This window comes from Calidris pugnax, unplaced genomic scaffold (assembly GCF_001431845.1).
Source record: "Calidris pugnax isolate Ruff unplaced genomic scaffold, ASM143184v1 scaffold32, whole genome shotgun sequence".
Classification (NCBI taxonomy): domain Eukaryota; kingdom Metazoa; phylum Chordata; class Aves; order Charadriiformes; family Scolopacidae; genus Calidris; species Calidris pugnax.
The window spans coordinates 2,804,715-2,820,178 of record NW_015090783.1 but is presented as its reverse complement, the minus strand read 5'-3'; the positions used below and the strand labels follow the sequence as shown (position 1 = coordinate 2,820,178).

General features: G+C 51.9%; 1 protein-coding gene across 8 annotated transcripts in view; it reads left to right on the top strand.

Moving 5' to 3' along the window:
- NCOR2 (nuclear receptor corepressor 2) overlaps nucleotides 1–15,464 on the top strand; it is a 202,309-nt gene that overhangs the window by 38,129 nt on the left and 148,716 nt on the right. For all 8 annotated transcript variants that reach the window (XM_014963218.1, XM_014963250.1, XM_014963209.1 and 5 more), the window contains exon 4: nucleotides 9,130–9,309. In XM_014963218.1, the coding sequence (XP_014818704.1) occupies nucleotides 9,130–9,309 (180 nt within the window). The remainder of the gene's footprint in view (nucleotides 1–9,129; nucleotides 9,310–15,464) is intronic.

Genomic DNA, 15,464 nt, shown 5'->3' with positions numbered 1-15,464 from the left:
TATCACCCCGCTCAGGCTCCTGCGAGCAGAGGAGGAGGTTTCCTGGGCACATCCACGTTCCCGTGAGCAGAAGAGAAGGTTTGCTGGGCACATCCAGGCTCCCGTGGGCAGAGGAGGAGGTTTGCTGGGCACATCCAGGCTCCCGTGGGCAGAGGAGGAGGTTTGCTGGGCACATCCAGGCTCCCGTGGGCAGAGGAGGAGGTTTGTTGGGCACATCCAGGCTCCCGTGAGCAGAGGAGAAGGTTTGCTGGGCACATCCAGGCTCCCGTGAGCAGAGGAGAAGGTTTGCTGGGCACATCCAGGCTCCTGTGAGCAGAGGAGAAGGTTTGTTGGGCACATCCAGGTTCCTGTGAGCAGAAGAGGAGGTTTGCTGGGCACATCCAGGCTGTGGAGCACCACGCTGCTCTTCCCAGCCATCCTGAGCCAGGCCTTTCGTGTCCCAGTGCCCGTGGGTGGTGCTGAGCCTGGCTCAGGATCTGGCCCCATGTTTGCAGGCTTGTTGCCTGCCCGCATTTTGGCTGGTGTAGCTATGCCACTTGGGGTGAAATTAGTTTTTTTTTTTTTTTTTTAAACACAATGCTTGGTGGTGGGCAGATGCAATAGGATGCAGTTGCCTGGCTCCTGCTTTGGTGGGACTAACACGTGTTGATGTAGATACTGTCCCACTTGTGCAATGGCATTTGTGCTGGTCACTTGACTATTGAACTAGTATAAAAGTAGGGGATTTTTTTCTGCGAAGGCCTTTTTTTACAAAAGGCAGTCTTGGACATGCTTTTCGCATGGTGTCTGAGGCTTGAGGGCTTTCCGCCTTCTTGAGGACCAGCTGGGATTTGGCACATTCCGGCATCCTCAGGTCATAGGGAATGCACCTGCTGGGATTAACAAGGACTTTAATGATATGTCCCTGCCTGGTTGGTGGGCTGGAAAGACTCAGACCTTGCTTTATGGCCTGTGGCAGCTTAAAGAGGATGGGTGGCATTGCAAAAAATACATGGTGGGAGGCTAAAACTTTCCAAGGCATGGGGTAAGTGTTATGTTCTCCTGGGGTTTGCTGGGTTGGGTGACAGTTGCTGGAGGAGGTTTGGGGGTTTGGCATGAACCCTCAGGTGTCTCCTGCCTAAAGAGACATCCTGAGCAGCAGGCATGCAGAGAAGTCATAAAATCATGGAATCCTTTAGGTTGGAAATGGATGACCCTTAAGATCATTGAGTCCAACCATTAACCCAGCACTGCCAAATCCACCACTAAACCATGTCCCTAAGTGCCACATCTACGCGTTCTTTTAATGCAAAAGGGGAGGGCGACGGTCACATGTGGAAACATGTCACCACGTCCTGCATTTCCATGGAAGTCCATGACAATTATTCAGGGTTTCCTGTGAAAATTGGCCGGTTCCAGGGAATGCGAGCATGGTTTGAGCTTTGCTGGGAGGAGCACTGGCCGGCTCTGCCGTGAGCTCCTCCATCACCTTTAAAATCTGGTTCTGTGAAGCCGAAGCTGGAGGTGCTAACGCTGCTGCCCTGGCCGAGCACCAAATTGGGCAATTAAAAATTTGCCTCCCTGCTTTCGCGCTTAACGTAATTGGAGGCGTTTTTCACAGTTTGCCCCTTTTTAAGGGACATCAAACAAGCGCTCACCTCCCTTGTAATTTGCTCCTGCGTCTCTGGAGCATTTGGGTGAGCTCAGGGCAGCCCCTTCCTTTTGGTCTCCGTAAACCCAAGGGACGTCTTAGCGACTCGGATCCTGGTTTTGAACATCCCGGTGCAGGATTTTACCGTGCTCTGAAGCCCGTGGGTTATGTGCCTGGTGCCTTTTTCATGCAAACCTGTACCTCCCCAGCGCTGTCATTTTGTGGCTGTTTTCCATCGGGCTCTGCAAGGGCTTCGGGGGGTTCCGGTGCCTGCTTTTTTCTAGGCTGGCAGAAGCACCACCCACTTAAGCAAGTTTGAGTTTGCAAAGGGGAGATAGGGGTTTAGGGCTGGGATGGTGTGTTACAGGGACCATGATGGTCTGGGCAGCTCATCATTGGGGGCAGCGGTAGCAGAGGTGAAAGGATGCTCCGAGTGGCTGTTGGGCACCCAAATTATTAAAAGAACATTAAAAATGCAAATCGAGGATTGGAAGAGCTTGCTGCTCTGCAGGCTACCCTGGCAACCTCATTTGCTGCAGACAAAGCTGGTTTTATTATTTAAATTTTTTTTAAAAAATATATCTGTGACTTATGAGAAGGCCTATGAAATTCCTTTCTCCCGCAATCCAGTTTATTTGTGCTCCTCCTTAATTGCAGAAAGCATCCGAACACTGTCTATTCAGTGCCCGGGACAAACTCCATCTGATTCCAAGCACGTCACTGGCAGCTTTAACTTCAGCCTTATCATTTGGTGGGTGGTCTCGGGCTTTACCCACCACCCAAACCACCATTCCTGCAGTTATTTATGGCTCTTTTAGGGCATTTATTGCTGTTGGCCCAGAGCGCTCCACAACTGCCAAGTAAGGTCCATCTAGCCCTTTCCCACTCTGTCCATACTCCTGGAAAGGGTACTTGACCTGGAGCTCCTCAGGACCCCACTCCACTCGTTTGGTTTAAAGTAATTTCCATTACGGAGGCACTAAAAAAATTTTTATTAATTTTTTTTTTTTGACTTGGACACTTGTTTCCAGAATTAACAAAAGGTGAATCACTGGCACAGAGCGGTCTTGCCGGATGCATCAACTGTGCTGAAGATGCTCAAAGAAAAGGTTCCCAGAATCTCTCTGAATCTTGCAGAAATGCTTATTTTCCTCTAAACTTGGAAGTGACAGAGTTGTTTTGGCTGAAATTTACTATTTCAGAAAAAAGAAAAAAGCCTAAAAATGCCTGGAGCAAATATTCGTCATGGAAAATTTCAGTTCAGACAGTTAATGTTTTAATAAACTTAGGGTCAACTGAAAATGCAGTGATGTAGGACAGGAAGGCAATCCTTAATGAGAGGTGGAGCGATTAGCTCCTCTTTGTAATGAGTAGATGGGTAGGTGAGAATTCATCACTCTGGCGAAGTCAGGAGGGAATGGACGCGTTCAATGCAATTATTATTCACTAATGGGGGAAATGCAGGAAGGTAATGAAAGGCACAGCATCCATTTGTTGGTGTAATGCCCTGGGCTTCAGTGGGAGTTTGCCTGAGTAAGGTTTTTTTGGATTTGACCCGTTATTCTGAGCTGCCCCCGAGTCCGTGAGCCGCGTTTGCTGCTGCTCCTGTACCACCCTGTGACGGTGTGGAGGCAGCATCTGCAAGGACAGCTTCGTGGAACGGCTTTTTTTGGGCACAAGCAAGTTTTGCAAGACCAGATACTGGGCTTTGGTTAGTGCATTTCACTGTGACGCTCGCTGGCAAGGTTTTACCAGCCTCGTAAATCTGCCGGTGGGGGTGGGGAGGGAGGGTCAGCATTTGGTACGGGTTTTGCAATTAAATTGCTTCAAGCTGTTGAAACATTGGGGAAGTTTTTTGACCTACTTTCGTGCAAGCTCAGGAATTGTTGGGATGTTTTCTGCCCTGGCTGTGTGGAATTCAGCTGGATTACAGGGGAAAGGAATTTCGTAGGCCTTCTCATAAAGTCACAGATTTATTTTTAAAAAAATTAGCTTTGTCTTCAGACAGCTCCTTAGTCTCCAGCTTCATGAATTCCCAGGAGAGCACGTACTGGGCTGCATCCAGTGAAAGCGATCCCTGTTTTGCTCATCCCCCCCTGCCTGCACGTGCCACGGAGCGTGGGGACGGAGGAAGGAGGTGGGTGATGCCTTGGTGCCACATGTGGCATCCCTCGGGAGTGCTCACGGCTGGTGAGCGGCACCAGAGCTGCTCCCTGGAGTCTCACTGTGTGCACCAACATGGACATCCACCTCCTGCTTCAGCAGCCCTTCCAGCAGTGAGAACCAGCAGTGCTTAAGAATTAAAAACCCCGTTGGAAGGGTTGGGCTGCTGCAAGAGCCATTAGCACAGCAGATGGTCACGGACAAAAGAATTGCCATAACTCGATGTACTTTTCACTGCTCGAGCTCTCTGACTTTGTACTCGCGTGTCTCCTTGGGGAAGTGAGACGTTAGTTCACAGCCCCTTGGGCTTCTTCAGGGCTGTCATCTTGGGGCTGCTGATTCATAGAATCATAGAATTGCCCAGGCCAGAAGGGACCTCCAAAGGTCATCTAGTCCGACCCCCCCGCAGTCAGCAGGGACACCCCCAACTAGACCAGGTTGCCCAGGGCCTCGTCGAGCCTCTCCTTGAATATCTCCAGGGAAGGGGCCTCAACCACCTCCCTGGGCAACCTGTTCCAGTGCTCCACCACCCTCACAATGAAGAACCCTCTCCTCATCTCCAGTCTAAATCTGTTCCCCTCCAACTTGAAGCCATTGCCCCTCGTCCTGTCACTGCAGGCCTTTCTAAACAGGTTCTCCCCAGCTTTCCTGTAGGCTCCATTCACCAGAAAGTGTTGGACGCTTTTCCAAAAAATAAAGAAATAAATACTTTGGTCTGTATTTGGCCCATTTAAGAGTTTTATATGTATGTTTTTACCTTAACACCTGGATGGACGGAGGTGTGGAGTGTTGGCTCTCGTGCCCATTTTTCATCCCAGGATGTGTGGGAAAGCCCCGGGGCTCTGCTGGGGTGTGTGGTGCTGCTCGGCCACGGGTTCCTGGGCAGGGAGGACAACCTGCTGTCTCTGCAGTGTAGCACAGCCTCCCATGGACGGGCTTTTGGGGGTGGTGTTAGTTGGTGGAGTTCAGCGATATTCACTGGCTTTGTGCTGCCCTGGGAGGCTGGGCTGATGGAGGCATCCTCACAGGGAGCCCACCCCCATCACAAGCCCATCCTTTGTTCATGGGGAATTTTTTTTGGAAGGGGGAATTAATTTGAGCAGCCGTGGACCATCCTGCCTCCTTTGGCAATCTTCTCCAGCCCATGAGGACACGCGATGTGCGAGTGGGCAGGAATTGGAGATAACACCTCCTAATCCCTCCAGCAGAAAACGCTGCTGCTGCCTGGTAATTAGAAAGTGAACAGAGTGTGGAAGAGGTGATGTTGGCATCCCTGAGCCTCTGTCCTGGGCTTGGGGGAACATCACTAACGATGTGGCTTAGAAAGGCAGAGAGAGACCAGGACATACTGAAGATGGTATGTAGGGCACACACCGTGGTGCTGTGCTAGAGATCCTGCAGGTTGTCCCAAGCCATCGGCTCTGTTAGTGTGGGACATGCCAACCACGCAGGCTCCGTCTGGGCTGTGGAGGCTGGGAAGCTCCACTGGTGTAGTCTTGAAGAGGTTGCAGTGCAGTCAGGGGACCAGAAAGCTCAAAATGGGTTTTGCAGCAAGAGTTCAGTGTATTTGGAGCGAAGGTACCGCTCTGCCATCTCCTGAGGGTGGGAAGCAGATGAGAAAAATTACCCTTCATGGAGGCTGGGCTGCATCCAGCTGTAGGTGCTGGGCTGACATATGGCACAGACACCCTTCTCCATCCCACCAGCTTCTGTGAGCTCCCTGGGAGCATTGCAAGGTGGGTTAGTAATGCAAAATAAGAATTAGGTGATGATTTGGTACAGGTTCCAGCATGTCCTGGGACCAGGGTTGGGCTTCCCACTGTCCCTTCTCTTGTGGACCCGATTGCTGGTGTGGCTGAAGGCAGGGATGTCACATTCACTCAGAAGCTTACTTGCTCTTCAAGGCATTGAGCAGCTGGCTTGCCTTTTTCCTTTCTCCTCTTTATCCCGTGTTTTTAATGCCACTACCTAATAGCACGTAGCAGGCTTGCTCCGTTAATGTTATCTGTGTTAGGAATAAAATGTGTAGAGGAACCCCACCCCCAAAGCCTGCCCTTGCTCTTTGATAGACTCCTCAGTGATAATTGCTTTCGTCAGTGCCAGCATCTCCTCTTGCTGCGGGAAGGTTTGTGCAGCCTCTGCCCCCCGCTCGCCCACCCTTGTTATCATACAAATCACATAATAATAAGGCCAGGGATAAACAGGAACTACAGTAGCTGTTAACCGTGTATAAAAACAAATCACATGGAAACAGTATAATTACTGAGAAAATATCAACTTGAGTAATGCAGTAATTGTTTTCTTCCCTCCAGCAGATTTATTCCAGCTCTCCCGGCTCATGCTGGTTTTGGAGTCTGTGACTTCACGTTAATAAGAAGAATTTTACGTTTCACACTGCACTGGTTCAGAGCCTGGGTATGAGACTCTCTGGAGCAGAGGAATATATTTTGAGTGGCTTCTTGAGAGTGTTAGGAAACAGAGCACCAGTTAAAATATCTCTGTCCATTAGAGTCCACCCCAGGTTCTGGGTGGATTCTGGCCCTTGCAGACCTCTTTTGAGCCATTTATATGATTTAGAAGACGGGCCTTTTTGTGCACTGTGTAAATCTGGGAGCTCTGCTTTTCGAACTTCACTAGTACATGGACAAGATTTTTTCTATGCCTTCAGTTTTGTTTTTTCCTTCCTCTTGCTGCTTGTCATTTCCTTTATTTAGAGGAGCTTGTGAAATGCCAGTGACCAGCTATTTGAGGTCTGGGGACATTGCCTCTCTCTATTGCTATAATCATCTCCTAATACCAGATGATGATGGTTTTTGTGCTGTGACTTGCAGCTGTTCCCCTTACTCAGCTTTGCTGCTGTTTTGCTTCAGATTCTGCAAGGTAACAAGATTTTAAAAAGTCTCAGAAACCAGGTTTGCAAAGGGTTTTATGCCAAGTTGGAGTTTAAAGATGCCCTGTCTTGCATATTGGCAGACGTGAGAGTACCTTTTGTTTCATGTGTGCACAGAGAAGTCTTTCTTTGGCATTTTTTCCAGGTAGCTGGCTTTCCTTTAGAAAAACCTACCAACTACAAGCCACTGCCACTTCCCCTTCCCATGCCTTAAGCTGAACGAGATTTTACAAGCACCTAATTTATCTTTTGCTTTTTCTGGTTGCTTTTTGTGGTTGTCCTGCTCCTCTTGGCTTGGAAAAAAAACCCCAAAACCTCTCCAGTTGTGGAGAACAGAAAGCCTTCCCGCTGCAGCAGGCTGACCAATTTTGGTGTCTAGTCCTGGGGAAGTAAAACAAGACAGAATCTGCCGGTTTGGAATTCTCCAGAAACCTTTGAGGTTCTTCTAGTTTCTCTTCTGAACTGATGTTGGAAACAACCTGTTCAGCCTTCAGATGCATCTGCAGGATGAGCCCGTCGCAGGACAGCGAGGAAGGGCTGTGGGGTTGCTTCTTTGCTGTCTGTCCCTTGATGGCAGCAGTGAGAAGCGCGTTGGTACCTCCAGGCTGCACCCAGCAGTGGTTGGTTCCTCCCTGGCTGGCTCCATGTCTCCTTCAGCTAGAGCAGGGCTTAGCAGGGGAGAGGAGGAGAAAGGTGCCAGTGAAGGATGGTGGTTCCTGGGACACAACCACTTTGTTGGGAAACATCCTCTTTTGCCTCTCCAAGTTCCAGCTTTGCTGTAGATGACTTTGCCTGTCCCTTACGGAGGGGAACAGGGCAGAGCTCAGCACAGCCCCACCAGACAGGCACTGCCTTTGAAGCCAGGTCCCCTGTGATGGTGCTGGGCTATGGGTACAGCCTCCCCAAGAGGGACCTCACTGTGCATCATCCCCACCAGCAGCCACCCCACGTGGTTTTGCCTCCCCATAAGTAGATGCTACTGAGATGCTGAGTGGTGCCAAGGTGGCATCTGCACGGTCGCCACATTTGACATGAGCTGCTGTCCTGGTTTGAGGTAGAACAGAACCAGTGGATAACCTGGGGCCATGGGGTTGTTAGATGAAGGAGCACAGAGGGATCTACGCCATCTCCCTCCCGGTGATCATCGGTGGGTAGCCCTGGCCGCTCGCTGGTGGCCTTGAGTCAGTGCAGAGGGGAGACCCCTCGGTGCCAGTTGGTGCAGAACAATGTTGGCTTTGTCCATGCGGGCGCAGGGCTGCTGTGATGGAGGCAGCAAAGTTGTGTGAACTTCTTCCCTCATTCACCTCCCCCCTGCCCTCCCCTCCAGCAGCTGCTGCCTGCCGGCGGTTTACGGTTACAGACCGAGCCCCGGCTCCTCTTCCTGCCCCCTCCAGGAAAAGAAATCCATCCCCTCTCTAAGCAAATGAATAGATAAACTTTTAATTAAGGTCTTGGGTGGCTGCCAGAGAGGAGTGTCCCAGGTCAGGGTGGGCTGTTGGTGTGCCGTGATCCCCATCTGTGTGGCTGGGGGCTATTAAACGGTTGCTTCATCCCAGGTGCCTTCATCCGTGGTGGGCAAAACTTTTTTGCAAGAGATGGGCTCCTTCCTCTGGAGCAGGAGAGGTGAAGGGGTGTGTGCGGGTGAGGCGTCATGGCTCCAGGATGCTCGTGGGATACCAGCTCGTTGGGCGCAGCAAAGTTGTGTTGCTGGAGATGAAGCTGAATGTGTCAATGTATTTTCCATCTGCCCCCAGCTCATGGTCATTGGAGCTCTTTGTGACAGCCAAAAAAGCTGATTTTCATCAGTTCAGTCTGTTTTTATCTCAGCTGACCTCGCTTATCCCCTTTCTCTCTATTTGACATCCAACACTCGGAGCTCCCCAAGAATTTAACAAGAGATGGAGGAGGACCTCCATGAAGGAGATGGGAGTCTTCTTTCCTCCTGGGGGCTGCCCTTGTAGCCCCTTCTCATTATGCGTGACTAATGCCACTCTTCTCTCCAGCACAGTTGTGCTTGTGTCAGAGGAGGACACGTCTGTGGCTTCCTCATTTTTGCAAAGAAGGTGTAGCCTTAAATTGGCTTTTGAGATGTGACAGGACAGTGCTGCTGGGAGCTCCTGACTACGGATGGGTTTATTGATCCTGTAGGAACGCGTGTAGCAGTGAAGGTGGTGGGAGCCTCCAAGGCTTTGGCAAGAGGAATTGCTGCTGTCATGTCCCTGGGAGACTAACCTGGTGCTCTCTGGAGGTGCTGGAGGTTGCAGAGCACTGCGGTGATGTGATCTGGCAGCTGGTACTGCTCAGCCTGGCGGGTTCTTTGAGGGGAGTGTGTGTCTCAAGAGGGCTGGGAAAGGGCCAGGGCGCTGTGGCAGCTGGCGTGGGAGGATGAGAGAAGGATCCAAAGTCCCTTGGGAAAGAGCTGACCTGGTTGTTTTATGCTCCCCAGGACCGTGGCCTGCCTGGCAAACTGGAGCCCGTGTCGCCCGTGAGCCCCGCTCACCCCGATGCCGAGCTGGACCTGCTGCCGGCCCGGCTGTCCAAGGAGGAGCTCATTCAGAACATGGACCGCGTGGACCGCGAGATCACCATGGTGGAGCAGCAGATCTCCAAGCTGAAGAAGAAGCAGGTAAGAGGCCATGGTCTGGAGGGGAGTGTGTGTCCTCACTCCTGCGTGCTGCCGTACGCCTTGCCCATGCGCATCCACAGAGGGGAAGTGGCAGTGCCAGTGCCACCAGGACGGTCTGTCCGTGCTCCGTGTCGTGATGTGGGGCAGTGGCTGCTGTGCCAGCAGTCTGGAGCAGCTGGCAGGTGCAAGATAAAGGAGCTTGGGAAAACCAGCTTGTGGGCTCTTTTGCATGTCAGAGTGCCTTAAAGGGAGAGAAATCTGTGCCCAGTGACTTGCCCGTGGTCAGTGGCAGGGCTGGAATGCAGTCTGGGTTGCCCAAGTGGTCTGTAGAGCCCAGCATTAGCATGAGATCTTTTCTTTTTCCTTTGCAGCAGTTGCTTCTCTTGTTCTCCCCCTCTCCTGCTTCTCCCCAGTGCTGTTGCTGTCACTATTGTAGCCCTGGGCTGTTGAAAACATCACTGCAATGTCCTAAAGGCCCCCCCTGTGCATCCAGCCCCCTTCTCCGGGGCTTTCCAGCCCTGCAGCCGTGGGCAGCGTCTGGTCCGACTCCAGTCAGGGCTGTGCCTGAGCCAGGGATTTGAATATGATCTTCTCAGTTAGTGCTTTACCCCTGCACAAGAGCACTCCCCAGCAGAAGGATCGCCTGCTTGATGTTGCCATGTATACAATTACCATAAACCCATTAAGAGATTAATATGACAAAACCTTGGGGGATGTCTGCGAAAATACCCACAGACTTAAAGGCTTTCACTTCCTAAAGCAAATCTCTTCTCTCTGCCTCTCTCTTACCGGTGGTTTTATTTCCTTTGATTTGGGCCAGTTTCTGAACTCCCTGATGGCTGCTAATCCCAAACTGCCTGGGAGGAGGGGCCTCTCCCGAGGACTGTGCAGTAGGAATTTGGGAACGGAGCGAAACCTTTACTTGGGCTGCAGAACAGGGCCAATGCTCCTTGAGGATGAGCATGCACTTGATCTTCCTCTCTGCCAAATCTCTATTTTCCCATACTAGATACTGTCCCTTTCTTTCCTGCAAGATAAAACAGGATGTTTTGGTTTTGTTTTCAAACAATATAGTTTGATTAATGCAAAGGACCTTTTTTTTTTTTTTTTCATGTGTTGCTCTTTATCTGCAGAGGTATCGGAGTGCTTAGGGAGAGGGAGCCAAGGAGGGACAGGAGCAGCTGTGCGAGGAACCAGCCCTGTGTGCTGGCTCACAGGGGCCAGAGGAACATCTGGAGCAATGGAAACCACAGAGGTTCCTCTTGCTGGCTTTGGTGGGAGCTGGGTGAAGCCAGACCTTCCCTTCTCCTTCCTTAGGTAGCTCAGGCGAAATGTTGGTGTCCTCTCACGCCTGGCAGTCTGGCTGCTGGTCCGTGTGCTTAACTCCCATTTGAAGAAGGAGATGCAAGCCGTGGTCATCTCCCACTCTGGAGAGGGGCTTCCCGAGTGGGCTGTGTGCCTGGCGGAGTGGTGAAGGTCCCGCTGGCGGCAGGCGGGAGGACTGACAGCTCCACCGATCCGCTGCCTGACGTTTCTCAGAGATGCTGAGGAGCTGCTATTGAAGCTGACGGGAACAGCATATGTTCCTTGCTGTTAAAATCAAGCTGTCCTTCCGTAAGGAAATGTATTTTTTTTTTTTTTTATTGTTGGCTGCTTGGTTGCTTTATTTCTTCCCTCTGAACGCGTTTTATGATTCTTCCTCCCCACAAAAATGCTCTGCTGAGTGGGGAAGAAGGTGAAAGTAGCTGTTGGCAGGAAAAGCATCCCCTCCCCTCTTCTTTTTTTTTTAATTTTTTTTTTTTGGCACATGGTGGCAAAGTTGTTTGGTAGCAAATCCCCCTTGCCCCAATGTGGCCTCCTTTCCCCTCCAGCAGGATCCTTCCCCAGCCCAGTCCTCCAGTAGATCTGGCACATCTGGGAAGGAAGCATTTGGGGGGGGACGTGTCCTGTCTTGAGATGCTCCAGGAACGTTTTGTCCATCTGTGCATCTGAGCTGTCAGTGCAGGAGAAAGAACGAGCGAGGGAAAGCAATCAGCCTGAAATAGATACTGCTCCTGCAGGAACGGGCGGCGGAGCAGGGGAGAAATTGCCTGCAGCCGGAGTATCCTAATGCTTTTCCCCTCTGTCTTTGGGAGGCCTTCTCAGGGTAATTAAATACATTTGTATGGAAAGGCTGTGCAAGAAGAACCCCAAACAGCCCCAATCCATCATCTCTCTCTTTTTTTTTCTTTTTTACTCCGGTTGTTCCAGAAATGGCAAGGATGGCTCTGCAAGAAGCAAACGTCTTCAGCGAGCTGAGAAACCTTCCCCAAACTCTGCGCACCCCTGGCAGAAGGCCACCTCCATCAGCCATCCCCCGCTCATTCATGCGCCATATGCGCTTAAATCTCTCGCTGAGTCTTCTCTCCCCCTCTTCCTGACAGGGAAGGATAATCCTTATGCATTTATTCCTGGCAGCGGTACCGGGGATCTGAAGGAGAAATAAACTGCTGGGCTGTTCTCCGCAGCGATGCCTGAGCCTCCCCGGGCGCCGAGCTCGGCGAAGGGCTCTCCGGGAGTACAACACTCCCACCTGGTGATGGAGGTGGAGCTGGCTGGGTGGAAGAGCTCTAGGGTTTCCCCCTTCCATCTATCTCCTGTCTTGGTTTCCTCTGTTCTTCTCTTGGCTCTTTGAAGGTGGTTTTCAGAGATGCCGTGGGGCTGGAAGCCCTCTCGTCTCCCCCAGGGAGGTGAAGCATCATGGTACCCAGGTGATGGGTGCCTAACGCAGGGCAGGGTGGCAGCTGGGTGCGTGTGTAATGACCTTGGCTTCATCAGGCAGGTCCCTTCAGCACGGGGGATGGTGTGTATGGGGATGGGGTCTTCCTGAAATGTCACCCATCTTCCTGGCAGTGCTGTGGGCTCTGGTGACCCCTCTGCAGCATGTGGTCCAACCAAAGGGACTCTTACCTGGAGAGGGCACCTCCTTCCCTTGGAAATGGGTTGGCCTGGGGATGCTGTAGGAGCCAGGGCTGTGGCTAACGATGGCATCTTGCATCCCTTCAACATCACCACTCTGGCTTTCATCCGGGGAGAGGAGGGGACTCTCAGGCAGCCGCCGCTGGGAGCAGGGAGGGAGAGAGTGTGGAGCTGTCAAGACTCATCTCTCATCCTGCTTCTCTCCCTGTAAAGGTCACAGTCCCAGTCTAGCTTTTGTGGCAGACCTTTAAGAAATCCATTTCGTCCGTGTCTGGGAACCCTGACCTATTTTGCTTTGCCATTTCCCACAGCTCCCAGGGGAAGCTGAACCTGCTGTGGTCAGGTGTGCTGTCTGCCCACCCTGCCACGTCCCTGCCTCTCACACCGGGCCCTGTAATACCCACACAGTGTTAGACCACAGAGAGGAGAGTTTAATTCTCTACTGTATTTCAGCTATAATTAGATTTGTATTTTTTTTTTCTTTTAACGAGCTGCTTTTAATGAGCCTCCACTTACTGGCAAACTTTCATTTCCTGATACACCATCAAATCCTCTTGTCTGAAATCACTTACAACACACCCGACCTCTTCGTAGGGTTTTTGTGGCTTTCCAGAACAATGTAGCCAAGTTTCTGACATAACTTCCCTTCCCTCCTCCCACCTCCCCCAAATATTTTCCCCAAGAGAAGGAAAGGATTTGACTGATCCCTTGTGTGGCTCTTTCTTTGGAGTTTCTGGAGTCTATCACGTGGGTGTGTGATGTTGTGCCTTTGCTGGTCTGAGGATGCTGAGCCAGAGTGGGCAGGTGCCTGGAAGTGCTGCTTCTGTGCCGGGGCTGATGCTGAGAACTGCTTTGCAGCCTGTGGTTTCAGCCGTGGCTTCTCAAAGAGCTCTTGTCCCCTTGGCAGGGTGCTGTGACTTGGGCCACCTGAGAGAGCCGTGGCTGAGAAGAGAAGGGAGCTTTCGGGCTGTTGTATGTGTGGTTGGAGCCTCAGGTGTGTGCTTGTGGTGACACAGCCCTTTGTGGGCAGGAAGGGATGGATCCCTGTGGTCCTGGGAAAGGTTCTCCCTCTTGTAGGGTGTAGATGGTCCAAGCTGGCTGTTTCCTGGCCATCCTCGTGTGTGGCTGGAGTGACCTCTAGGTTAACATCCTGAGATGGGCACACTGATGGCAATGTGTGGAGCCCTGGCTCTCCTGACTCTGCCAGAGCCTGCTCCCTGGCCAGGATGGTGCTCAGCCATCTGGCTGGTGATGGTGGCTCTTTTTTGGCTGTATCTCACTGTTCCCTATGCTGCTGCTTTTTCCTGTATATGAAAAGACCTCTGCCTGTGGGGAGGTGGGGCACGAGTGGAGTCCATAGCACAGGACTCCATTGAAATACGTTCATCCATTGCTTCATCCATTGAAATACATTTAATTTAAGGGGTGTGCATTTTCTCAGCCAAGCCAGTAGACCTGTCTTAAGTGTTTCCTTGGGCTTCATCCTGCAGCCTTAGAATTACAAAAGGTGTCATCAACAGGAGCAGAGATGATCTGAAGGGAGGAATAGGTGCCCACCTTCTTCTGGGACCACCAGACATCACTGTCTCTGGTAGGACGGTGGTGCGCTCACCTCTGGTGCAAGCCGATTGCACTCAATCCCAGGTGCATTTTCTTCCTAGTAAGAGACTCACTTTGTTTTTGCCTTGCTTTAACAGGGGATGCTTTAACTGCAGGAAAGAAATACAAAGATTTGGAGATGCGGAGCCAAGCAGTGAAAACATCATAGGCGTTTTTTGCCAGTTGCTCCCTCTCCCGTGCCTGTGCTGCCCCGCAGCTGCCGTACGCGGCGTGAGCCCTCCCTCCTCGCAGGAGCCGGTGGCCCCAGGAGGAGCCTGGAGAAATCTGTTATTTCCTCTTTTGGCTCAGCAGTTCCTCAAACTTAGTGGAAGGGCTTGGATGTCTTCTCCTGCCTCACACCCCTCAGGGGAGCCATAGGCGCGGGTCATATGTCAGCTGTGCCCACTGACCATGGTGATACTCAAAAGTGCTTTCTTAGATCTGCTGCTTTATAATTAAAGTTTGCCATGGCCTGAGGGGCTCGCAGATGGGTAGGAATTCATTAAAAGATCAATGATCTCCAAGTGCATGTGTGGACGTGCTCCCTTCTGCTTTCCATCTCCCACGGGGGTAGCTGGCATTCAAGCCAACTCTGGGGCTGGGTGCATTTTACTGCATGTGTGGTGGGGTCATGGTGGCCATGGTTGTGGAGCAGCTCTTGGGTTCCTGGATGTTTCTGCTGTGAGTGGGAATGAAGCTTGGGATGAGAGACACACCTTGGGGTTGTGTTGTCCCAGCACCTGAGACACGTGGTGCTGGAGGGGACGGCGTGGTGTGTTTTTGCACGCAGCTGCTGCGCCTCAAAGCCTGGATACCATGAAAGGAGGAGCTGTAGCAATGCAGTAAAGACAGAAAGAAAGCAGAAGAGCCAACAAAACAAGCTTCTCAGCACTATTGTCTCTGAGGATGGGTCACCTGGGTGGTGACTGTTCACCCCTACTGGGCTTTCTGAATCCTGGACTTGGTTTCTGCTCAGGATAGCTTGTCCTGTGTGAAGAGAGGAGAGGCATGAGTCTCAAAGCCTCCTTCCAGGGGAGTGGGGTGGCTGACAGCGGGGAGGCAGGTCATGCTGTGCCGGTGTCCTCACAGCTCTTCCCGTGCCTGTCGGGACAGCCTGAGCCATGTGGGGTCTTCATGCTGCAGCCATTTGCAACCTGAGCACTTGAGCTCTCTATGAAGGTTCACCAAATGGTATCTTTGTGGCCCACGCTGTCCTCTGCAAGGAGTCCTGTAGCTGTTGCTTGCCCACTTGAGCACTTTGCATCTCTCACCTTGGCCAGGAGGGCTGCCACATGTCCCCTCGGGCCGACTCTGACTGGAGATGTCAGGATTCACAGTGTTACTGCCTGCTCTGCTGTACTTGCTGTCACATCTGCCTGCCTGGTGCAGGGGTGGCCGGTGCACAAGTCATTTCATTGAGAACAGTCATCTCGAGGTGTCTCCTCCAACCACAGCATCCCAGGATGATGCTGAAGGTGGAGATGAGCCTTGCTGCTCACCCCTCGCTCCTCCACCACTCCCAGCAGCGGGTGGCAGCTCCAGAGGCAGGTAGCAGCCAGGAGCCAGGCTGGAGCTGTGGTTCCTTTTAAGGGTTTCCT